Below are 26,281 nucleotides of genomic sequence, written 5' to 3' on the forward strand. Positions count from 1 at the left end.
CAAATTGTTTCATATAACATTTCCTTTCTATTAACCAATCTGTGGGGTGTGTCTGCTAGGTGACAAATACTTTCAGTTTTTCTTTTGTCGGAAAATGTCTTTATTTCCTCTAAGTTCCCCAAGAACAATATAGCTGGGTTTAGAATTTCAAGTCGATAGTTCTTTTCTTGAAGAGATGAAAAATAATTGCTCCACTCCCTCCTGGCCTTGGGGTTTCAAAATTAGAATTCTGTCATTCGAATTGGTGCTCCATAGAGAGAAAAAGAAAGGGATATACTGTACCCATCTTTTCCAGGAGAAACCCCACTGCAGTTCAGAAGAGCAGGGCTCAGGGAGGGGGGCATGGCTCTAGTGGTAGAGCACCTCACTGGCCTGTGAAAAGTCCTGTGTTCAAACCCCAGTATTCTCAAAAAAAGGAGGAGGAGCAGGAGGAGGAGGGCAGGGAAACTGTCCTCTCCTCTCCTCTCTTCTCAGCTTAGTTCTGGAAAAGGATTTCCAGACCTTTTGCAACTCTGTCATTAAGAGCTGAAAAGAAGACTATTCTAGAAAAGCATCTTGAATTCTCCCCTAGGTCCAAGCATGACTTCATCTGAGAGTACCAATGGGTATACAGCCATAAGATGAGGTTCCAGGGGACGTGATCTGTCGGATGAAGATAAGATACTTTCAAAATCGCAGGGAGGTAATGGACATGGCGCTAGAACAGGCAGGTTTTTTGGCAGGAATACTTTTATGACCAGAAGATGACTGGTGAAGGTAAATTGCTAATTTGGTAAAACATGCTTGTTCCTATTAAATATTGGTTTCCACGTTAGAAGAAACTTACATTCCTTCCTAGTATTTATTGTTGCCTATGATTTTTACTGAGTCCTCATCTCTGTCTAAGCCCTCAGAAACATTTTCTCTTTCCTTATTTCTCAAAACAACCCTTAAGACATCACTGCTATTTTATAAATATAACTATATATTAATTATTGTAATTACATATGATTAATATATATTTTGGCAGTGGTAGGGATCAAACCCAGAGCGTTGCACATGCGAGGCAGTGTTCTTTCACTGAGGTGCACCCCCAGCCCTGGCATTATTTTTAGTTAACAATCTAAGTTTGGACTGGTTAGAATTGTTTGGGATTCCATTTTAGGTCTTTGTGTCTCTAAAGCCAGTTCCTGAAATTCCTACAAGACAATGCTGCACACACTGCCTTCTTGCTCCTATTGAGTGAGCACTATGACAGATCTTCAATGTGTGGTCTCAGTATTGCTAGCAAGTTTCTCTGCGGGCAGTTTGTATTGCAACATATTTTAGACAGGTTAAAAAAACTATTTATCCACGATAACACTCTTGCCATTTGGGGTCAGTGAATTCTTGGTTTCAGGAAGGACTTTCCTGTGCACTGTAGGGTGTTTTTTGCACAGGATGACAGTAGCAAGCCCAGCACCAGTTATAAAAACCAAAACTATCTCCAGATGTCAGAGGCCCCCCTGAAAGACTAAATCACGCCCAGCTGATAACCACAGACCTAGAGTTATGGAAATCTTGTCCTGTTACGAATTTTAAAATGTATAGATAGCTCAGCTAGAGTATTTCAAAGGCTTAATGCTTTCAAAATGAGGTTGTGACTTTTCACCACAGATCATGTTAGCTATGTAGCTGGTCAAGGTGAGGTTTGTACAGACAGCCTCTCTGATTCTCTTGACCACTTTCTACACCATTTTGGTAACTACTATTGCCATTTTAGCAGTTACCTGGCAAAAAAGAACTTTAAGATTATACATACACTTATAGTGCTTATATTTTTAATTCAGTCATATTAGATGAAATTCATTGTTATATAACCCTTGGTTTGTTTGCACACATTTCAGAAGACATTTTCAATATTAAAAGTTGTGTGCTTTTCCTGGGTGAGGAGTATTATATTAGACAGCTTGTCATCACTGTGTCCAAATACCTGAGATAAAAGGTTTATTTTGGCTTATGGCTTCAGAGGCTTCTGTCATGTTTGACTGGCTCCAAAAAAAAGTTGTTCCTGGGCCATGGTGAGGCAGAATCTGATGGTGGAAGGGTGTGGTGGCACCCCATAGCAGAGAGGGCACACCTGTACTAGCAGCCTTCCTCCTTCTTCTGTTTTTACTCCACCCAGGCCCTCAGCCTACGAGAGGGTGCTGCCTCATTCAGCACAGGTCTTCCTCCCTAAGCTAATTGTCTCTGGAAACACCCTCTCAAACCAATCAGGTTGACAATGAAGATTAACCATCACCGGTATGTGAATTACATCTTAATAAAGCTGGCATGAGAAACAGATGAACGGGTGGATGAAACTTTCAGTGTCTTCCCAGTCCAGAACAGGAGGGTTGAAGGGTTTAAGAACTGGAAATTAAATTGCTCAGTAGATATATAAAAAAGTGCTGTCTCTTCCCATATGACTTTATATGTTTTCAGACTTATGATGGAATTCTTTAATTTATTCACTCACTTAGCCATTTATCTATTCAGTACACATTCCTCCTGTGGATCTCCTAGGTTCAAAGAATTGACAGAGATAAGCTGGTGCAGTGACATGTGCCTGTAGTCTCAGCTACTGAGAAGGCAGAAGTGAGAGGATTGCTTGAGACCAGCCTGGATGACATAGAGAGACCCCATCTCAAAAAAGAGATAAACAGATGTGGTCCATACCCTCTAGGACTTTACCAATGGAAGGAGTGTGCGGAGTGCCTACCTTTCACAATAGGAGATTAGGGATGTTTTGCACAAAAGAAAGCTGTTTTAATCCTATTTCCATTGCTGCAACAAATACGTGAGATAAATCAACTTAAAAAGAGGAAAGTTGCTAAGTGCTGCTGGCTCACACCTGTAATCCTAGCTACTTGGGACACTAAGATCAGGAGGATCATGGTTTGAGGCTGGCCTGGGCAAATAGTTCACAAGACCCCATCTCCAAAGATAATCAGAGCAAATGTGTGGACTGGTGATGTGGCTCACATAGTAGAGCAATTGTGAAGCCCTGAGTTCAAAGCCCAGTCCCACCAAAAAATAAATAAATAAAGAGGAAAGGTATTAGCACTTGGGGGTGCTGAAGCAGAAGATCATGAGTTTGAGGCAAGCCTGGGCTATTTAACAAGACCCTGTTTCAAAAAAGAACAAAGGAAATACAAAAAAAGAAAGATTTATTTGTCTCACAGTTTTGATTTCAGCCCATGCTCAGTGTCCCTGTGGCTTTTGTATATGGGAACATGTGACAGAGGGTCACCTCATGGCAGCCAGGCAGCAAAGAGAGACAGAAAGGGGCTGAGGTCCCAACACCCCCTTCAAGGGCTCACCACCAATGACCTAACTTCCTTCCTTGCTTAAAGGTTCCCAATAGCACCGTGGACTGGGGGTCAAGCCTTCCACAGATATTCCACAGAATATCCCCACAGTGCCTTTGGGGTTATTCAAGACCCAGATTATGACAGAAGAATGTCCAAGAAGCCTTGTAAGATTTGGTTTGATCATGAGAGAAGTTTAAGAGAGGTACTAGGGTCATACTAGCGCATTATTGTGCTATATCTGGGGATTTGAATGGACACAAATGTACAAGCGCTGGAGAAAACCACTTCATGGTTTTCAGGAAAGGAGGCATTGGATTTTATCTGCGTTTGGGATCATGGCAGGTGGCTGCATGGAAGATGGGTTAGAGAGTAGTTGGGAGGCTGCTCAGATCATCCAGAGGAAAAGATAACAAAGGGTGGCTTGCTCTGCTGCCTGCCTTTCAGCTAAAATGTGAGCTCCATGAGGAAGAGTCTTTGCTTGGCTCATTTCCCAGGAGTCCGTAGTATCTGACATGCAGTGGTGGTCCATAAGTACTTATTGAATAAATAAATCAGTAAAAGAATAAGCGGATGAACAAAATAAATTCGACAAAGGAAATGCAGAAAAGTCAGAAGGAGACATTTGCTTCCCAGATGGAATTTTCTCCTTTTTGATACATTTTCTACAGTGTAGCTGGGGCCTTTTTAAAAACTACTGGCAGCAGGTGAAGTTTGTTGGAAACCTTCCTGCCTCTGTGGCCCCTGACCCCTACCTTCCCACCTCCTGCAGCACCAGCCATGGACCACACTCCTCTGCTGCCTGTGTTGTAGGGCTTATGAACCAAATATGGTTTTGACTTTTAATGGTTGGGGTAAAAAAGCAAGAAGAATAGTATTTCATGGCACATGAAAATTACCTGAAAAAAATTTTTTTGGTACTCAGAAATTTGAACTCAGAGCCTACACCTTGAGCCACTCCACCAGCCCTTTTTTGTGATGGGTTTTTCTTTTTTTTTTTTTTATTTTATTCATCTGTGCATACATTGTTTGGGTCATTTCCCCTCGCCCCCTCTCTTACCTTCCCCCCGCCCCGCTCCCTCCCTTATCCCCCCTTATCCCTCCCTACCAGGCAAAAACTATTCTGTCCTTATCTCTAATTTTGTTGAAGAGAGAGTATAAGCAATAATAGGAAGGACCAAGGGTTTTTGCTAGTTGAGATAAGAATAGCTATACAGGGAGTTGACATGCATTGATTTCCTATACATGTGTTTTACCTTCTAAGTTAATTCTTCTCGAACTAACTTTTTCTCTAGTTCCTGGTCCCCTTCTATTGGCCTCAGTTGCTTTAACGTATCTGCTTTAGTTTCTCTGCGTTGAGGGCAACAAATGCTATCTAGTTTTTTAGGTGTCTTAGTTATCCTCATATCTCCCTTGTGTGCTCTTGCTTTATCATGTGATCAAAGTCCAGTTCCCTTGTTGTGTTTGCCCTTGATCTAATGTCCGCATATGAGGGAGAACATACAACTTTTGGTCTTTTGGGCCAGGCTAACCTTACTCAGAATGATGTTCTCCAATTCCGTACATTTACCTGTGAATGATAATATTTTGTTCTTCTTCATGACTGCATAAAATTCCATTGTGTATAAATACCACATTTTCTTTTTTTTTTTTCAGTTTTCTTTTATTATTCATATGTGCATACAAGGCTTGGTTCATTTCTCCCCCCTGCCCCCACCCCCTCCCTTACCACCCACTCCGCCCCCTCCCCCTCCCCCCCTCAATACCCAGCAGAAACGATTTTGCCCTTATTTCTAATTTTGTTGTAGAGAGAGTATAAGCAATAATAGGAAGGAACAAGGGTTTTTGCTGGTTGAGATAAGGATAGCTATACAGGGCATTGACTCACATTGATTTCCTCTGCGTGGGTGCTACCTTCTAGGTTAATTCTTTTTGATCTAACCTTTTCTCTAGTACCTGTTCCCCTTTTCCTATTGGCCTCAGTTGCTTTAAGGTATCTGCTTTAGTTTCTCTGCGTTAAGGGCAACAAATGCTAGCTAGTTTTTTAGGTGTCTTACCTATCCTCACCCCTTCCTTGTGTGCTCTCGCTTTTATCATGTGCTCATAGTCCAATCCCCTTGTTGTGTTTGCCCTTGATCTAATGTCCACATATGAGGGAGAACATACGATTTTTGGTCTTTTGAGCCAGGCTAACCTCACTCAGAATGATGTTCTCCAATTCCATCCATTTACCAGCGAATGATAACATTTTGTTCTTCTTCATGGCTGCATAAAATTCCATTGTGTATAAATACCACATTTTCTTAATCCATTCGTCAGTGGTGGGGCATCTTGGCTGTTTCCATAACTTGGCTATTGTGAATAGTGCCGCAATAAACATGGATGTGCAGGTGCCTCTGGAGTAACAGTGTTTTAGGTATATCCCCAAGAGTGGTATTGCTGGATCAAATGGTAGATCGATGTCCAGCTTTTTAAGTAGCCTCCAAATTTTTTTCCAGAGTGGTTGTACTAGTCTACATTCCCACCAACAGTGTAAGAGGGTTGCTTTTTCCCCGCATCCTCGCCAACACCTGTTGTTGGTGGTGTTGCTGATGATGGCTATTCTAACAGGGGTGAGGTGGAATCTATTTTTGCCCTGAGTTCATTTATCTCTTTATTAATCATGTTCTTTGTTTCACTTTGGTGTTTATACAGTGCTTCTATGGTTTATTTCTTCTTGTGCTTTCTCAAATTCTCTATTTTTGTTGTCTTTGAATTTCTTGAGTGTCTCCTATACATTTTAGTTGACCATATCCAGTATCATCTCTATAAAATTCTCATTGATTACTTGGATGATTTCATCTTTCAGATTATTCTTGTGGGCTTCATTGGGTTCTTTGGCATAGTTTATCTTCGATTTGTTGGAGTTTGGATCTGAGTATCTGTTTTCTTCATTTCCTTCTGGTTCCTGTACTAATTTTTTGCTGTAGGGAAACTGGTTTCCCTGTTTTTTCTGTCTTCCCATCATTGCCCTTGGTATTGTTACTGTTCCTGTACTGTGTGCAATTAAGTATTTTCTAGCTTGTAATAATAACAATGGTGATATTTAGAATGGAAGGATGAGAGGAGAGGGAAAGCAAAGAATGTAAATAAAAAGGGAAAAACAAATAAGCAAACAAGTAAACAAAACAAAACAAACAAAAAACCGTGTCAAGATATAAACAGGGAGAGACAGTGTACTAATCAACAGTAAGCTAAACAGACATTAGAGATACAGAGAGAGGATTAAAAAATAAATAAAAAAATAAAAATAAATATAATAAAAATTTTTTAAATTAAAAAATTAAAAATTAAAAAATAAAATAAAATAATTTAAAAATCTCCAAGTTCAAATGCAATAAAGTTTCAGTGTTAATAATTTTGGTGTTAGTCCCTCAGCCTCCAAACTTGCAGATGGTGTCTCAGAGTAGTTCTGTCGTTGTCTCATCAAAAGGAAAACAACCAAAAAAACAAACAAAAAAAAGAAAAAATAACAACAACAAAAAACCACAACAAAGTGTCCCAAGTTCAGATGCAATACAGTTTCAGTAATTTTTCAGCATGCAGGTGTAAGTAGGTTGTTGTCTCATCAAAAGAAGAGAAAAAAAAGAGTCTGGAGACAGCTTTGTGAATGTCTATCTGAGGCTGCAGCTCACCTGCCTGCTGCTGTCAGCCAGCTGTTGCTGGAGGCTTTATTGATTGCAGATCTCAGGAGTGAGTTTAACACTCACCTAGCCCCTCAGGCTTTGTTTACTCAGAGTTCTCCTGGGCACGACTGCCACTGTTACAAGCTTTCCCCTTTCCAAGCACACTGGGGGAGGTGACACTGCACCAGCTTTCTCAGGCCTTTGTGTTTATTTACAGTTCACATAGGAACCTTCCCCCCTCTCCTGTGCAGTTTTCCTCCCACTGCCACTTTTACAAGCTTTCCTGCTCCTGGTTGCTGGGCGTGTGCCACCGCTCCTGCCTTGTCCAGCCAGCTTGTGCTTGTTGTGAGGGATTTCCCCTTCCCCGCTTCGGTGCTCAGGGCACCCATGTCTTTTTTTTTTCCAGCTGCTTGTTTATTATTCAGTTTGTTTTTATCCCTGGGTGGGAGTTGGTCTGTCCAGGGGGCTATGCTAATCTGGCCCAGGTTTGTCTGTGGGAATACTGCGTGCCGCTTAGCTCACCCGGTGGTCTGCTTTTCCCAACAGGTTAGGTGCCGGTGTCTGGCGGTGCAAGAGCCCTCCTGGTTTCTCCGTTTAACGTGGAGTGGGGATGCTATGCGCTAGCTGGGGGTGTGGTGGTTTTGTAGTTTTGCCTCTTCTTGGTGGTTTTTCCTGCAAGGTGTTCTCCAGCATCTCTCCAAGATTTTACTTTAGGAAGCATGCTTTCTGCTTCCTCCCTCTAGTCACCATCTTGGAATCTCTCTATATTGCATTTATGTGATGGGTTTTTCAGGATAGAATCTTGCGGCCTATTTGCAGGGATGGCTTCAACCTCAATCCTCCTGATTTGTCATCCTGAGTAGCTAGGACTACAGGCTGGCTACAGGTGCCTGGTTTTATTTATAAATAAAGTTTAAAATTTTTATTTTCTACATGTCAACATCCTTACTAATACAGCTTAACCTGATAATGTTTGGCCACAAGCGTTTATTATTTTGCTAGAGAGCCAATGAAGTCAGAGAAAATAATTGATTTATTGTGAATATATACTATCAAAAATATGCCCTGACGATGGCCTTATCTGTTTATACCAAAAGGATTTTTTTCCTCCCAAAGTGAAGGTTCTAAGATAAATTCAGGATTTCCTTGGGTTAAAAAAATAAAAAATACCTTCTAAAATAGTGAGCATACAAAACAACACAGCAGCTTGTTGAACGCATAGTACAGTGCGAAATGCACACTCACTGGAAGAAATGTGAAGCACGACCGTAACCCTTTATGAAAAATTGTAACAAGTCCTGTATTGCATTTGCTTTTAGTTATTTCATAAATGCCATGAGAGAGATTGGACAGAGTTTATAATAAAACTTGGAAAAATGTTTCTTTCATAAAGTAAACTATAAATCTTTCTTTTGGCTCCTTCACCCATCCTTTACTGTGCTGAAGAGTCAGAGTTCTTGAGTTTTCCTTAGGTGAGTGCCTTCCAAACCCACCAGACTCTGCACGTACTGGTTCTAAACACACAAACCACACACACACACACACACACACACACACGCACATGCACACTCTCACACACATGCACACTCTCTCACACATGCACACTCTCTCTCACACATACACACTCTCAATCTCTCTCTCACCCCCCGGGTTGCCAAGTATGTGTACTTTCCACCACACTTTCTTTCTCTCTCTTTTTTTTTGTGATATGGGGATTTGAACTCAGGGCCTTCACCTTGAACCACTCCACCAGCCCTATATTTGTGAAGGGTGTTTTTGAGATAGCATCTTGTGAACTATTTGCCTAAACTGGCTTCTAACAGTGATCCTCCTGATCTCTGCCTCCTGATTAGCTAGGGTTATAAGAGTGAGCCACCAGCACCTGGCACTTTTTCCTTTTTGAAGTTTTTTTTTTTTTTAATTTTGCTGGGGGTATATTGTGGCATTTACAAAGTTCTTACAGTATATCATAGTTGAATTCACTTCCTCCATCATTGTCTTTTTTCTCCCCTCTGGACAGCCCTACCACCCTGAACCCACCCTATCTCCTCTGATCTCAGAAGCTAAGCAGGGTGGGGCCCGGTTAGTACTTGGATGGGAGTACTACACTTTCTAAAACCAAGTGTTTTTGACTGAGCTGGTCCTTTGGATTGAATGTGTCTGGGGCCTATAGGAGGCCATTAGGCCACAAGGGCTCCTCCCCAGGAATGGGACTAAGGCCCTCAGGTTTCTCTCCTGCCTCTTGCACTTGGTGGTACTCCTTTCCCAGGAGAGGACCAACTGACCAGATGCCACCCTGAAGGCAAAGTACCACTCACCAGCTACCCAGCCTGCCCTTCCTGATCAGACACCCAGCCTCCAGAACTGGGAGCAAACGCACTTCTGCTTTCAAAGGTTGCCTAGTCTCAGATATTTTGTTACAGCAGCACAAACAGACTAAGTGAGCTGATGAGTAATGCTTTTAAAACAAACAAAGCAAACACGTGTCTGTCACAGAGGACTGAGTAGCTACTGCAGATAACCTCTGCACTCAAAATTTTGCTGTGGGCAGTGGAGATGATGGCATTTTAGACGTGTATGGAGGGTCTGTATTTCCTCCAAGTCCTTCAGTTCTGAGGGATGCATATACGTGACCTAATGGGAAAAATTTGTTTGGAAACTCTGGATTATAGAGATTTCTCAGTGTGTGGCTGCTGTCCTGGGCTGAGGTCATATAGAAGGCAGATGTGGTGAGCAGGGCTCCACGTGCAGTTGACAAGGACCCCACATACCCCTTCACGCACGCCCATGAGCATCTGCCAACATTTGTGACAGCACGGCCTAATTTGCAGACCACTACAGTTCTTCATTATGTCACCCGGTTAGAAGCAATGGGCAAATGTCCCTAGGACATACCCAGATCAAGCGCCCATCAAGTCTCAGGTGGACACGTCTGACTTTCCCTGAGTGGCATAGCCAAGCACTGCACTAATCTGCAATGAGCTCCAGCAGGCGCTCACGCCCAGGGAGGGCTGTGACAGCCAGCTGTGACAACACCTGCCCGGAAAGCTCTCTGGGGGACCCCCCAGGAAGCAGAGATGACCCTTGCACTGGGCCCTGCATGGGGTGCCGGGCCACACCCTCGTGCACCCCATACTCTGCAACACTGTGCTTGCTGATCCCAGGCAAAATGAATGGTGCTCTGGCTTCCCGCACCGAGGTCTTTGATCAACTTCTACTCGCACAGTCCTATACCCATGTCAGTGCTGGGATTTTGAAATTCTTCTTGGGCAAGTGAGTCCATTGTCTATTTGTAATAGGTCCCATCCTTTTCGAAAGACACAGCTCTGCCGTAGCACTTTCACACTGCCAAATTTAAATTGTTTGCATTTTTTTCTTTGATTTTACTGGAGTTTAGAACCTGGGGCTTCACATTTGCTAGGCAGATGCCCAGGCTTGATCTACACCTCCAGCCCTTTTTGCTCTGGTAATTTTGGAGATAGGGTCTCGATTTTTGCCCAGACCTGCCTAGACTATGATTCTCTTATTTTACACTTCCCACCTTCACTGGTGTGTGCCACGTCAGCCAGCTATTGGTTGAGATGGGGTCTCCTAGAGCATTTTTCCCCAGGCTGGCCTTGAACCAAGATCCTCCCAATCTCAGCTTCCTTTTTGCTCTGGTAATTTTGGAGATAGGGTCTCGATTTTTGCCCAGACCTGCCTAGACTATGATTCTCTTATTTTACACTTCCCACCTTCACTGGTGTGTGCCACATCAGCCAGCTATTGGTTGAGATGGGGTCTCCTAGAGCATTTTTCCCCAGGCTGGCCTTGAACCAAGATCCTCCCAATCTCAGCTTGCTTTTTGCTCTGGTAATTTTGGAGATAGGGTCTCGATTTTTGCCCAGACCTGCCTAGACTATGATTCTCTTATTTTACACTTCCCACCTTTGCTGGTGTGTGCCACGTCAGCCAGCTATTGGTTGAGATGGGGTCTCCTAGAGCATTTTTCCCCAGGCTGGCCTTAAACCAAGATCCTCCCAATCTCAGCTTCCCAAGTAGCTAGGATTATAGGTGTGAGCCACTGTCACCAGACCAAATTTGTTTAATTTATTTATTTGGCAGTTGAACTCAGGACCTCACACTTGCCAGGCAGGTGCTCAACCACTTGAGCCACTCTGCCAGCCCTTTTTTGTGTTGAGTATATGTTTTGAGACTGGCCTCAAACTATTGTCCTCCTGATTTCTGCCTTCTCAGTAGCTAGGATTATAGGTGTGAGCCACCAGCACCCAGCCCAAAGTTCATTTTTAAGTGATCTTTTCTCAGAACCTCTGAGTTCTGCATTTCATTGATTATTTTTGTTCATTGTTTTACATTCGAAATACCATGTAACAATGTTCTCATCTATCAATAATCTCAATTTTCCAACTGCTTCTACACATTGGGAGAGTTCTGAGTCTCATTTCAGATTGCATCATGCAATCCGAATGTGGCATGGATGAGGGATGGAAAAGCAGTTTAGTGCGGTCATTAAAAGTCTACATTCACTGGGCACCAGTGGCTCACATCTGTAATCCTAGCTACTCAGGAGGCAGAGATCAGGAGGATCCTGGTTCGAAGCCAGCTGCAGGCAATAGTGTGAGACTCTATCTTAAAAAAATACCATCACACCCTGGTGGCCCAATGGCGAGCCGCGGAGGCAGAGCGCAAAGCAGGGTGCGGCACAGTCTGCACCATGGTGTACCCGGGGCACCCTGGCGCTGGCAGCGGGTACTACCCGGGTGGGTACAGAGGGGCACCGGAGGGCCTAAGTTTCCTGGACAAACTCAGGATCCACTCTATGGTTACTTCTCTGCTGTAGCTGGACAGGATGGACAAATAGATGCTGATGAATTACAGAGATGCCTTACCCAGTCAGGCATTGCTGGAGGATACAAACCTTTTAACCTGGAGACTTGTTGGCTGATGGTTTCCATGGTGGATAGAGATATGTCTGGCACATTGGGGTTCAATGAGTTTAAAGAACTCTGGACTGTTCTGAATGGCTGGAGACAACACTTCATCAGTTTCGACAGCGATAGGAGTGGAACAGTGGATTCTCAAGAATTGCAGAAGGCCCTGACAACGATGGGATTTAGACTGAGTCCCCAAACTGTGAATTCAGTTGCAAAACAATATAGTACCAGTGGCAAGATCACCTTCGATGACTACATCGCCTGCTGTGTCAAACTGAGGGCTCTCACAGATAGCTTTCGAAGACGGGAACTGAGGGTTCTCACAGATAGCTTTCGAAGACGGGATACTGGTCAGCAAGGTGTTGTGAATTTCTCATATGATGATTTCATTCAATGCGTCATGACTGTTTAATTCAAAAGGAAGCAGCATGAACATAATCGACATTCCAACTGGAGTTCGCATTTGCTTACTCTTTGCCTTCAGTAACGCGTGCAAATGTTCATTGCCACTTTCTCCTACAGCCGTTGTGAAGGTTTATTACTTTATGCACAACTGAAGCTTTGTTTCTAGTTGTGATAATAAATTCTTAGGAACTTTAAAAAAAAACACCATCACAAAAAAGGGCTGGTGGAGTGGTTCAAGGTGTATGCCCTGAGTTCAAACCTCAGTACTGCAAAAAAAAAAAGTCTACCTTTGAAATAGCCTGCCTGGGTACAAAGATCTTATCAGCTGTGACTCTGGAAGGGTAACCAGTCCTTATGTGCCTCATTTTCCCCATCTTAAACTGGGGAATACAATTCTATCATTTTTGGTTAAGCACATAAGAACACAGCAAGAGCTGTATCATATAAGCATCACCTATCATTATTTCTACAATTCAAATAAAAGCATCCTGGAATAAAGTGTGGGGAATTTTTGAAGTGTTTTTGGTTTGTCTTTTCCAGGTCCAGATTATATAAAGGATCACTTACCGAAAATTCATCAGCACACCTGGTACATAGGAGAAAAGCGTCCAGTGTTAGAAAAGACTGGAGATCTCAGATACTTATGGAGGCCTGCCTCACACGCAAGCTTGCCAGCAAGGTATAAAAATGAGTACGTTGGTGAAGTTGGCTGGGGGATGCAAGAGTACAGTTTCTTCAACACGTCAAGACTTCATAGTGGCTTTGGCACCAAGGTATTGCTCTTAAATTTATGCTCTTCATGGCCTATTGTTTTCTGACTTGAATTCATTGAGTTTGCTTCCATAGTCAACGTGAGGTGTTTGGTCTCCCGCTGAGAAACGATGGGATTTGAGTTTTGAGAAGGAAAAATAGGTGAAGAAGTGTACTTGCTGCCACAACCCCCCTTGTAGCCCCCTTGGCACATGAGAGGAGAGGTGTGAAGAAAATGGGGCCGTCCATGTGCTTGGCTCTGGAATGCAGGCAGAGGCACATCTGTGCAGAAGCCTTGGCACCCACGTCCCCCATCCTAGCACTCCTCTGTGAGAGGATGGTGTCAAGTAAGATGGTGCTGCACTTACTTTGAGGGTTCAGGCGTCTTGTCCTAGGCAGGCCTTCATATGGTCTGAAAACTGAGCATGTCAATTAGGCAAAGAGGGCTTTCCCCAAATTCTTAAGGCAGTATTGCACAGCCTCATGTGGCCAAAGTTGATGAAAGAGAACCCGTTTCTGGTCCAACTTACGTCTGTACAGGAAAATGGGTAGGACTCAATCTAGGGAGGTAGATTCTGACTTGCATCTAGCTCTGTGACTTTGGGCAATGTGTCTGCCTCTCTGTATCTCTGTTCCCTCCCCTTCCAGCCAGCAGTCCTGAGAGGCCCAGGTCAGAGTGTCAAGGAAATTCCTATGGTGGTTCTGCCACCTCCTGCTGTGAGTGACGCTGGCTGTCTTTTTTACCACTCTACTCCAGTTTCTTCATTATGAAAACTGTGTCCACCCCATTGTGAGCACTGCACAAGTGAGCATTTGTACGGTGCACACGTGGAGCTCTATGTGTGCTTAACGTTACTGTTACTTTGTGAAGTACCTACTACTGACAGTGGCTCTATTGGTTTGTTGTTCTTGTTTGTTATTCTTTTAAAACCAGGTTCTCACTATACTGTCCAGGCTGGGCTTGAACGCCTGGACTCAAGAGAGCTTCCTGCCTCAGCCTCCTGAGCCTGAGTGTTGTATTTAGTGTTACTCGGTGGTCTTTTTTTTTTTTTTTTTGTGGCACTGGGGTTTGAACTCAGGGCCTCATAATTGCTAGGCAGGCACTCTACCACTTGAGCCACTTCCCCAGCCCTTTAGTGTTACTCAGAACCAGTTACAAAATACATGTTCAGCTTCTGAAACACCTAGGCAATAATGATGACAATGGGACATTTGATTAAATATCAGTCAGGCAACCAGCAATGAGAGTGCACAACCCCCAGGCCAGGCAGCTGGTGTGGACGGAGTCCACACCTGGGTTTGCCTTGCTTCACTCCAGGTGAGGCTCTGCCTTCCTACACAGCCCATAACCTGCCTGACAATCTGAATGAGGACAGCCTCCCTTCCTTTCCCATCTTTAACTTAAGGACCCTTTCCCTGCTCACCTGAGATGCCACCAAACATTCCTGAATCCGAAAGAGATGACGGCTGCAAGAAGGGCCTCTGGGAAGGAATTTGCTGTTTCTCTCGCTAGTGTTTCACAGGCTGCTTGTGCTCTCTGCTTGGCGTGGTAAGTGGTCCTGGAGCCCTGAGGGAAGTGATTTCCTTCCTCAGCTTGTGGCACACTCACACTCAGAAACCAGCCTTGTTTGGATGGTACTTATGGGTACTTATGGGACATTCTTGGGCCTGGCGTTGTTTTCAAGGATCTACCTTGAAAACAAGGATCTACCTTGTTTGACAATGTCAAACAATACCTTAAATGTTTTCTTGGACTTAGAGCTTTTCAATGAGAACAAAAAAGATTTCTGAGAATGACAGTACATTCAGTCACTGAAAATGACTACACACAGAGCAAAGACATAGCTAGAATTTACCTACCAGTTGGGACCTAGGTTTCATCCCTCCCCTCCACATCCAAGGTGGGCTTTCATTTTATAGCCAACAAAGGTCGCCATGCTATTTTTAGAGTCTGGACTCAGACTTTAATTCCTTACCAACCATTGCTCCAAGCAGGCACTTCCAATCAATGTGACCTGGTGCATGGACACCTGACTGGATTCAGACCCCTCCACACACACTCACACCTGCTCCTAAGCACACCTGAGATAGACAAGTCGAGGCATTACCCAGGTCCACCCCATGGGCAGCTAGGTGGCTCTCCAGTGTAATGTCACCCAGGAAATGCCTCAGTCTCCTTCCTGTTCTTTCTCCAGCACCTGATCATTCTGTAACCTCTTCCGCATCCCTCCCCTTCCTTCCATCATCATTGACCAAAATGGCCCCTTCTTGTTTCAGTCTATCTGCAGAGTCTCCAAGTGTCTCACGCTACAATTGCTGAGAACTTAGGCCTTCGTCTACTGGATTCTTAGGGCTCTAACAGCTGCCTTTGCTAACTTACTGCTCCAAGTCTGTCTAAGACCAGCAGCAAGAGATCTCAGGCACCTCCAGTGAACTCCGTGGAAGCACCTGGGGCCTTCTCTCTCGTGGGAGGCGGGAGAGCAGGAGGATAATCATTTCCAGGCTGAATAGCACTCTGCAGAGGTCCTAAGATCCATTGCTCTGCTGGATTACTTTGTGTTTAGCTGTTTCCTCCTGGCTGTTATGTCGGTATGACTCCATGGAGCTGTCTGTACGTCCATCAAGAGAGACTGTTACTTTTGCTGTTATCTCAGGTTTAGGAGCATATATTCTTCTTTTTCCATCTCTGCCAAACTACATATGCTGTTTGAGCAGGAACATAGGGAGACAACAGGAACCGGTCCTGTGGTTTGGTCCCAGCTGACTCAGGAGCTTTCTAATGGCCTCTTGGCTAGCAGGTCCCCTCTTTCCTGGCCTTGCTTTTTAACCCAAGGCTCAGCAGTTCAGCAACCTGCCTTGCACCCCTTCTCTGCTCCTGCGTGCTGATTTAAGTCATTTGCTTTTTCCACAGAAATGACATCAACTAGACTTGATCACTAGCTCTTCCTCGGTAGGTTCCCAAAGACAATATTAAGTCAATTAATCATAACATATTACAACAAACACATTTTGTACTATAATAATTTTTAAAAATCCAAGGAGAGCCATGGAAACCTATCTCTCCATATATTCATGTGTGACACAGTAACAAAAATTTTCTAGGCTTTGAAATTCCTGCCTTATTCTGTAGCTGCCATAAATTCTACCATCATGCACTGGGGAGGGCTTTTTTGTGACAGGTTTATGGACATTTGAACAGATTTCTGGTAAGATATTGAATTTCTTGGGATCAGCTTATCCAAGGTTAATTTATTGGACAGTTTCCTTATTATGAATTTATTTAGAGAAGGTAAACATGAACACAGCTACAACTGAGCATTTAATATGGAAGGTACTGTGGTGATCTCTGCTTTATAGATGAGGAAACTGAGGTATGGACAGATAGGTTCCTGGCCTGAGGCCACATGGCTGGTAAAACAGTAGAGCCAGGATTTCAGCCTAGGCCATGTGAATTCCAGGAGGGAGTGGGAGGAGGAGATGAAGGAAAAGCAAGGAGGGCCTGTGACATCTGAACACATGGCTGGGGCCGTGTCACACACGCCTCGGGGCTCATTCTTCCGCTGGCTCTGTTCTGGCTGCCTCTCCTGGAGAGCTCGCATCCCTTCCGAGTCCCCTGGGTCCTCCCAGCTTCCCAGTCCACGTTGTTTGCACACAATGCACTTCATCCATGACTTAGAAAAAAATTGTTGGAGCTGGGGAAGCTCAGGGGCAGCGCACTTGCCTAGCATGCCCAAGAGTGGCTTCGATCCACAGCACTGCAAGAATGAATGAGAAAGTAAATATATTGTTCATGGGTACCAGCCACGCATTTGATGCAAGAATAGCTTGGCAATGGTTATTTTAATTTTTTAAAATTTAACAAGCATTTTATAGCCCTTCAAAACACATCAACTACAATGATTGGTTTTTATGGGGATAGAAAGGCAGTAAAGTGTCCCCAAGCCACACCTTCTTTCCTTCCCCCACCTAACCTGTGTAGTGTCACAGTGTCCTGTCCCTTTTTGAATTCATCTGGAAAAGAAGTGTGGCCAGTGTGGAGGGCCTAAGTACCTGGAACACCAGAACACCTGTTTCAGAACTCTGGGATTTTCCCCATCCAAAATTCCTGTGTACCTTTGGGCTCATTGAAAGTCATCATAAGGAAGCAGCCAGCGGTTTTGCATTCATTAAAAATCCTACTGTAATCTCCCCATTTTTACTGGGTTTTGTTGTTGTCTGCTTGCTTGCTTGCTTATTTTTGGGGGTGTCGTGTCTTGGCACACTCCAGGCAGGTGTCTACCTCTGAGCTATGGCCCCAGCCCCCAGGTAGGAGATTTTTTAAAGATAATAAAGCTTCCCTTTTCAACCAAGTCAGAAAAGCAACTAGCAAGAAGCCGTTCTAAAATAGGCATGGCTTTGGAACGCTGCTGTTCCTTCCCAGATGGGTGAATGTTTACTTCGCACTTTTTATCTCGTACAGTTCTTTTGCATCTTAACAGTTTGTGGTTTAATATAAAAACAATTACATAAGTGCCTTTCACTCTTACGTGCTGGATAAAGTGATACATTTTTATGATACACCAGGAAGCCCTTAGTAAGGGGGTGCTGCATGTCGGCCATCTGTGAGAGAAGGGAAACCCTTTTTGTTTTTTTCTTTGAAAATAATATATTAACATTATTAACCTTCTACACCGATATTACATTTCCCACAATTTACAAAGCCTTACTTTATGGAAGTCTTCAAAGAAATTAAAGGAAAGTCATTTTCTTATAAAATCTTCCTTGGACCTGAAGTTCCAGAGAGTAAATGTTAGGTTTGATGCTTCCTTTCTCCGACAGAGCACAGAAATGAGAAGGGAGGCAGGTTCTGCTGTGCCCTCTGTGCTGTGCTCCAGACAGTTCTGTAAGGAACAGTGTCTGTGAATAAGTCAGGCACAGAGAGATAAGTACTGCCGGGTCCCTCATATACAGCACATAAGAGTTGCTGCCAAGAAGCTGCAAGTGGAGTGATGGCTACTGGAGGCTGTGGAGTATGGGGTTGGGAGAGGGTGATCAGTGGGTACTGAGTCACAGTTAAATAGGAGCAAAAAGCTTGGGTGTGCTGTCGCACTGTAGGGTGACTACAGCTAACAAGAATGTTCTGTATGCTTAAAAAAGCTAGAAGAAGTTTGCACCATAAAAATGATAAATGTGTGAAGAGATGGCTATGTGTAAACTGACTTAAATATTTTATGCAATATATGCATATATTTAAACATTACATGAGGCTGGGTGCAGTAGCTGATGCCTGTAATCCCAGCTACTCAGGAGGTGGAGATTGGAGGATTGAGGTTTAAGGCCAGACCAGGCAAAAAGTTAGTGAGATCCCCATCTCAACCAAGAAGTTGAGCATGGTGGTACATGCTTTCATCTCAGCTATCAGGGAAGAATAGATAGGAGGAGCATGGTCTGAGGCCAGCCCCAGATGAAAGAGTGAGACCCTATCTCAAAAATAACTAAAGCAAAAAGGGCTGGGTGTGTGGTTTGCCTGCAGAGCAAGAAGGAGCCCTGAATTCAAACGATAGTCCCGAAAAAAAATTGCATGGTTCTCCATTAATCTGTGCAAGTTTTACATTTTTATGTACCAGTTAAAATAAATTTTAAAAATATGATTGATATTTAAAAAAAAACAAATAAAGAGCACAGTGTTCCACTGGTCACCCCAGTCCTGATTGACTTCACCACTCACACTGCTTTCTCCTCCTGACTGAGGCGGCTTCAGAGCAATTACTGGGGAACTGGAAAATGAACAGATGCTCAAATGTGGGAAGGAAAGAATGAAAAAGAGCCCAATGCCAAGTGATCCCTGGAGGGCAATTTTATCCTTTAATTAAGGAATGCTCACAAAACCCCACAAGTCAGTGGTCAGTAACTTCTGTAGGACCTGACACAATACAGTGAGTAGGTGTCAGGGGTAAACATCACCTTGTTCTAAAAAAATCAAGTTCTTAGAGTTAGTAATTAAGTATATGCCATGCGTCTCCCACAAATACTATTTGATGATGAGCGATAAGGACACAGAAAGCTAAGAGTGATGATCTCAACCAGCTCAAAATGGCGCCGTCATTCCACAGCCAGGCTGGCGTATTGAAGTGCCTTGTCAAAGGATTCTGCAGTTTGAGCATGATGCATCACAGGCACAGGTGGATAAAATACCAGGACATCTGTCTTCTAAATCTTGCATCGAGTCTGTCTTTTTAAGCTCGTTGGGGAAAAGCCTTAAATTAGCATTTTATGATGATGGCTTTCCCTGTTCAGAGTGTCAGCTCTGTTGACAAAAGGATGCAGAGCCAATGACAGGAATGCGGGATAGCCATTCTTTCCCCAGTGCTGACTCTTGCAGATCAAGGGACCTTAATGGAGAGAGAAACGAGCCATTAGGTACAGAGGGCACTGCCCACATGGGCCGCATGGTGGGGCGTGGAGAAAATGCCACTAAAACGCAGGCTTTGGGACTCCACTGTGACCTTCCGGTGGGGAAGAATTCCTGGGAAAATTTCTTTTTGTTTTTGTTGTTGATATTTTTTCAAGTAACCGTTGTCAGCAATTGTGCCATGTGTTCCCAAGCCACATTCCTAATGGCTTTAAGCCACTTGAGGTCTGAGATCTGTTGTATTTGACCTTGTTCTGCTGACATCAGCATCACTCGCCCCGCCCCTCCCCCCCTCCCCCCCCACACCTAGCATGTCCCTGTGCTTAGCGGGTGGAAGGCACTCCAGGAACCAGAGAGAAGCAGAAGCCCAGACGCTCATGCGGTGTCTTTGTGGAGACCCAGCTCCTCCCCGCTTAGTCAATAAGTCATTTGGAGGCTAGTGACCCTTTCCCCACTGCAACTTTCATTTACCAATACTGTTCACAGCGCCCAGCCAACGCCCTCGCTGTAGAGCTAACTGGACTGGTACCCTGCGGGAAGCTTGGTTTTTATCCTTAGGCAAAGACGTTGGACCACTCCAAGGGTTGCAAACTTGGCTTTGACTATTCTCTCTTCTCCCTTCTCTCTCTCTCTCCTTTCTCTTTCTCTCTCTCTTCCGGTACTGGGGTGTGAACTCAGGGCCTTCCTTGCCCTTGCTAGGCAGGTGCTCTACCACTTGAGCCATGCCTCCAGCCCTTTTTGCTTTAGTCATTTTTCAGAAAGGGTTTCACATTTTTGCTTGGGTGGGCCTCAGACCAAAATTCTCTTACCTTTGCTCCCCAGTGGCTGGGACCACAGGTGTACTCCAGTTTGTTTGTTGAGATGGGGTCTTGCTGATTTTTGCCCAGACTGGCCTTGAACTGTGATTGTACTGATCCCTGCCTCTGGAATAGCTGGGATTACAGGTGTGAGCCACTGTACCCAGCCTGATCTCCTTCCTGTCTTTAAGAGAAAATCCTAGCATACCTTGACCAGGTATCTCCCTGGCTTAGGTGACCAGCTGAAGAACCTTTGTTTTCCCCTTTCTCTCCTCTCATGAAGGTCTACTGTTTTTATAATGCCTCAGTTTCCCCAACTGTAAAGTGGAGACCATAACAAATCACCACACTTAAAGCAGCATGCCTTGGCTCACAGTTCTGTAGGTAAGACGTTGGGGATGGCATGGCTGCCTGTCTGCTCAGCCCTCTCAAGCTGACATCAGGGTATTGCTGTGGCTGTCATGTCACCTGAGGCCTGTGGTCTCTCCTAGGTACATGTGGATGTGACAGACTTCAGTGCCTTGCAATGGCAGGGATGGCTGTCAGCCTTAGAGGTGACCCAAACTCCTCACCTTGTGGCCCTTAATCTTTAAAGCCACCAGTGAAAATCCCCCACCGTCAAACTCCTCTCATGCCAAGTCACTCTGCCGAGAGGGTCCAGGGCCTTTCTAGAGCTCGCCTGATTAGGTTAGGACCACAGACATTCATCTCCCTTTCCTGAAGTCAACGGATTTGAGACCTCCTGACATCTGCAAAATTCCCTCAGAACTGCGGCGAGGCTAGAATGTGGTTAACCACCTGGGAGCCAGTGGCTTCACCAGGACATGGGAATCGCAGGCACTCAGAATCCGGTGTACCACAGAGACAGCAGTGACAACGGTTTGCTACGTGTAAAGTGCTCAGCACAGCGTTCTGTGCAGTAAGACTCAGTACATGGGATCTGGTAGTATTAGTCCTGTATTGTATTTTCCTATCTGCCGAGATTTTTTAGCTCCATGAGTGTTACGAGCATTCTAGAAACATGATATAGACCATGGAGCTTATTAACTAACTCCATGGAAAGCAGAGACACTGGAGCTGTCGTTAACAAACTCACAATACCAATGTTTGGTCTCTTTGCTGAAAGGTGATGAATTAGTTCAAAGTATTTAAAAACACAACAGTCAAAAAAAAAGAAAAAAAAGGGTCAGGATATCACATAAAATGAAGGATGGCTCTCTGTGTTGCTCATTTTTTTGTTTTTTAACGAGAAAAATGTATCACAGAATACAGGCCTTACCCACTGACATTTTCAGAAAGAGTCATGTTGTTTCTACCCTTGGCCTGCTTATAAAATGAATGCTTCAGATGCTCCACGTGAGCCACGGCCTCTGTGTCCCCTCGCCTTCAATCCTCCCAGTCTGCAATAGGCAGCATGGTGACCAGGCCACAACAATGGCAAAGCTTCTCACTGGCGTGGGAAGAAAGACACTTAAGGGGTTAACAGTAATATTTTTGCAAATTGAGGCAAGTGGAGAAAAAAATACATTAGCATAAGAAAAGGTAGCCTGGGGGATTTTCCACTCACATGTTCAGAACTGAGAGCTCTGTGCTACTGAGGAGGGGCTAGAGAAGAAAAGCCCAGTGTGTCTCATTCTAGAAATACACGGCCATTGAATTTGTTCTGCTGATGAGAAAGACCCCATAGCTACAGCGGTGGAAAAATGGTCCTTTTTCATAAGGAAAGCTAAAATTGGATATATGAGCATAAGCACTGAGGAGTATCAGAATAAAGTCAGGACTCTCAGTGTGGTAGGGATAGACTAAAGGAGCTTTGAGAAAAAAGTGACTCTTAAGTGATGATTTTAGTTTTTGACTAGAATGAGTCCCAAATGCATACAATGAATTGAACAGATTTCACTCATCTAGAAATTGTCCAACTCACGCTGTCTGGAGTTAGCAGGTGTTTCCCTTTTGTTAATGTCTAGATTTATCTTAATATGGCTTTGAAGTTAATACCCAATTTGGAGTATTACAAATGACAACTGTAATACTCAATTGTATTTCAATAACAATCATTATTGTTAGTTGAAAAGTCAAATTAAGTATAAAAGGTTCTCGTTGATTTCTTTAAAATACTACTAATTAACTGTTTCTACGAGAATGCTGAATTTTTTATTTTTATTTCTGGAAATTTTTTTTGTGGTCCTGGGGATAGAACCCAGGGCCTCGTGCACGCTATCAAGCACTCTACCACTGAGCTAACAGCGAATTCATTTGTAAATAATAAATTTTTTCCTTATCCTATGAATGACAGACTAGCAAAAAAAAATAATGGTTTATTTGATTCTGAATTTCATGAGGTTTAACATCTCAGTGAGCATGGGCTGTCCAAATAAATCATGATTGATTTCATTAATCAATTAAGATAGAGACGGGCCAGCTTGCTTAAGATAACATTGCTTCTATAACAGTATACATTGATATCTATAGGAAAAATGGGGAAAAAAAAGATGCATTTTGTTTCTGATAAAGGTATTTCCTGACTAAGTAGATGTCATTTTTGTTATTAAAAATTAGGTAGCATTAAGGCCAAAGACGGCCATCCAAATCCTAGAAATTTTGTCCAGAAGCTGTTAATACAATTTCTTCCAAATTAATGGAAAAAGTTAATTTTCAGACAATGACATCAGGAATCAAATAAGAAGTTCTGCCACGCTTGTCCATTGTATATATTATCACTTTCACATTTTCTGTGGAATGAAGGGGCAACCCTTCATTTCTCATCTTTCCCCTTCCTTGGTCACTCGTTTTGGACATCGAGGAGGTTATTGAAGAGGTCAGGGTTGCATGTCTTTATCTCTGAGCAGGTGACAGAAGTGACTAATTGCAGTAGTCAATAAGCAAAGTCATTCTAAGACAGAGCTTGAGGGAAAAGGAATGAAAAAGGGACGACAAGCAAGACAGCACTGAGTCATCAAAGGACTGATGCTGAAATTGCCGTACTTTCTGAGATGTTGGGAGTCTGGTGTCCCATGTCAATGTAAGTAAATGATGCATTCCCAGCAGAGGTGTAATACTTCTTTCAGTTCATGGCATGGCTTTCCAACCCTAGTATGGAAAATTGAGAAATGCTTACAGATCCAAATCCTTGTCAGTATGAATTTGGAACCTTTATTTCCTGCTCGTTCACAAGATGAGGAACGTTTAAGGAGCCCGGATGTAGAGGTCACTCATTCATTTATTCGCTGCACACAGAGTTTTGAGAGTGGAAACTGGAGCTAAGCTACAGATACCTGCCAGTCCTTGAAATTATGCGACTTTTTAGAGCTGCACTCACACAGGTGTGTAAAGCCAGCTTTTCCCTAGGATGTGCCACCGCAATGTCTAGCTCTGAGAAGGTAGAGAGTGAGGCTGAGAGAATCACAATGAGCAGTCACTCGTCAAGCTTCTTGGTTATGGAGTGGTGAAGACAGAGGGGCTGTGGAGTGTGCCAGACCTCCCTCCCATCACAGAGGGAGAGTGAGGGGGAGGTCAGCTTCAGATTACTTCCTGTGCCTTTTCTCTCAGTTCAGAAGCATCACCTTCCCTGGTTTTCTTTTAATTGAATAAATTCAGTTCACTTCCTACTTCATTTCTAGACTGACTTCCTTTAGGAAAGTAGATCTTCACACAAGCTGGGGACTACTTAGCTAGGAATGACAGCATACCATTTTCTTCCTTTTATAGTATGGAGAACTAAGCCATGCTGCTGCTGATAAAGTAACCCACAGATATCAAAACCCATGGTAAGTACGTAAAATTATAAATACAGTTTATAATTTATAATATACATAAAATAATACAAATCTATCCCCGGTACTGGGGATTGAACCAAGGGCCTAGCCTTTGCTAGGCAAGTGCTCTACCACTTGACCTATATCCCCAGCCCTTTTGTTTTGTATTTTGCTTTTGAGAAAATGTACTACTAACTTTGCCCAGGCTGGCCTTGAACTCAAGATCCTCCTGCCTCTGCCTCCCAAGTAACTGGGATTATAGCCATGTACCACCACACTCAACTGATTGATTTTTTTTTTATTGTACTGGGTGGGGGGTACATTGTGGCATTTATAAAAGTTCTTACAGTGTATACATGTATCATACTTGATTCACACCCTCCACCACTCTCCTTTATCCTCCCCTCCCCCCATTCCTGAAACAGTTTCAACAGGTATCATTTTCTGGCTTATATTTTTAATTAGCTAATGAGTTTTCTTTCGAAATTAGTTACAATTTTTAACTTTTTTAAGAGTACTACTACTTTATTTCTTTTTATTGTATAAAGATGGAGTAAATTTATGAATTTTTATTTTTAATGGACACAGTGAATTTTACTATCTGCTAAATTTAATCCAGGGAAGGAAAGGAGTAATGCAACGTAGTCAGAATAAGGAACTGTTAGGATTTAGGAAGAGGAGACGAGAACTGCTGCTGTTAAGAATGGGACGTGGACAAGTCGATTAGGGTTAACTTCATAAATGATGCTTTCCATGGAAAAAACAATATCGATTTTTTTTGGTTAAAAAAACCTCATTTCATGCTGTTGGCCTAGAAACCATAATAATGGGTAGCTTTGGGTAATAAGCATAAACTTGCTGAAGTCACACAATGGCTTGAGTTCCCGCTGTCCAAGGTAGCTTCTAAGGAAAGCTAAACGAGTTGCCCAAGGTCATTAAATTATGAGAAAGTTGTGAGAGCTGAGCGTGTACGGGTGGACAGACCCTCTGGACCCCTGGGAGGGAGGGCTCGGTGGCCTGGCTTTTACAGGATTGCAGATCAGTGCTAGCTTTGTTGAATTTGGGTTTCAGAGGCTTTTTCTTATGTTTATTTTTTGAAGGATACACTTATTAGCCTGTGCAAAATTATTGGATTTTAGTTTCTTTCTGTTGTGTCACAGCATAAACAGCATCCACTCGAGACAAGATGTCAAGCTGCTTGTCAAAAGCCTGTCCGTGTTATTCCAAAACAGTAAAAGATCTCGCTGGCAGTTGTCCAGTAACTTTTTAAGGCATTTACCATACTTGAAGCTACATAGAAATAATCATGCTTTATTGCATCAGAAGCACATGACCATTAAGAACATTCCATCTGTTTAAATAACATTGATCGAACTACTGTGAACACCTTATCAAGTATTTCCAAGTGAGGACAAACATTGAAGGCCATCGTTAGAGGACACTTTAACAAGTGTTAATATAAAATCTTGTTGGAAAGTATTAAGAAACCTTGAAGCTTTGAACACCTTTCCTGGTGGAGAGAATGTTAATTACACTCATTTTAGAGGACTATGCTATGGATTGTACCAGGTCACAAGGCTGCAAAACGTTTATGAAAAAGTCCTCAAACTTGGAAAGACTGTAGGTTAATAAATTCTTATATTCACAAATATAAGAAGAAAGATAGCAAAATTAATTTGCATATGTTGAAGACTGTTAGTCAGCTTTCTGTTATTGTGAGATAGATACCAGAGATAATCAAGTGATAGAGAGAAAAGGTTTATTTTAACTCACAATTTTCAAGGTTCCAGTTCATGATCGGAACTATTGGCTCTATTGCTTTTAGGCCTGTGGCAAGGCATGGGGCAGAGCATGGGGCAAAGCAAAGCCATTCACCCCCATGGGCTATATGTGATAGAGGACTGGGGTCCTAAAATCCCCTTCAGAGTATACCCACAGTGGCCAGAAGACCTCCTTTTTTGTGCGAGGAATTGCACACAGGGACTTGCACACACTAAGCCACTTTCTATCACCTGAGGCACTAGCTCCACCCCTTAAAGGCTCCACCACCTCAGCCTTAAAGGCTGAAGGGCAAGTCTTTGATGCACGGGCCTTTGGGGGACACTTGTTCAAGCCATAGCAAATCCAAACTAATTATGAGGATGCTAACTGGAAAAAATACAGCTAGAGAAGTTTAAGTTGTTTTAAATTGATGACACCCCCTAGACTCATCTGTATCTCTGGAAGGGGTCTTACTTCTAACACATCAGGCCCCAGTACCCTGAATGCTGCTCCCC

The 26,281-nt window shown here is 43.4% G+C and overlaps 1 protein-coding gene and 1 pseudogene across 1 annotated transcript in view; both read left to right on the plus strand.

Moving 5' to 3' along the window:
- The first annotated feature begins 11,687 nt into the window (after window positions 1-11,687).
- Window positions 11,688-12,501, plus strand: LOC109676319 (sorcin pseudogene; annotated as a pseudogene).
- Spmip2 (sperm microtubule inner protein 2) overlaps window positions 12,336-26,281 on the plus strand; it is a 53,255-nt gene continuing 39,309 nt past the window's right edge. Inside the window, exons 1-3 of the mRNA XM_074041126.1 lie at window positions 12,336-12,390; window positions 12,853-13,085; window positions 23,959-24,017. Of these exons, the coding sequence (XP_073897227.1) occupies window positions 12,336-12,390; window positions 12,853-13,085; window positions 23,959-24,017 (347 nt within the window). The remainder of the gene's footprint in view (window positions 12,391-12,852; window positions 13,086-23,958; window positions 24,018-26,281) is intronic.

Source organism: Castor canadensis, chromosome 9, assembly GCF_047511655.1.
Source record: "Castor canadensis chromosome 9, mCasCan1.hap1v2, whole genome shotgun sequence".
Taxonomy (NCBI): domain Eukaryota; kingdom Metazoa; phylum Chordata; class Mammalia; order Rodentia; family Castoridae; genus Castor; species Castor canadensis.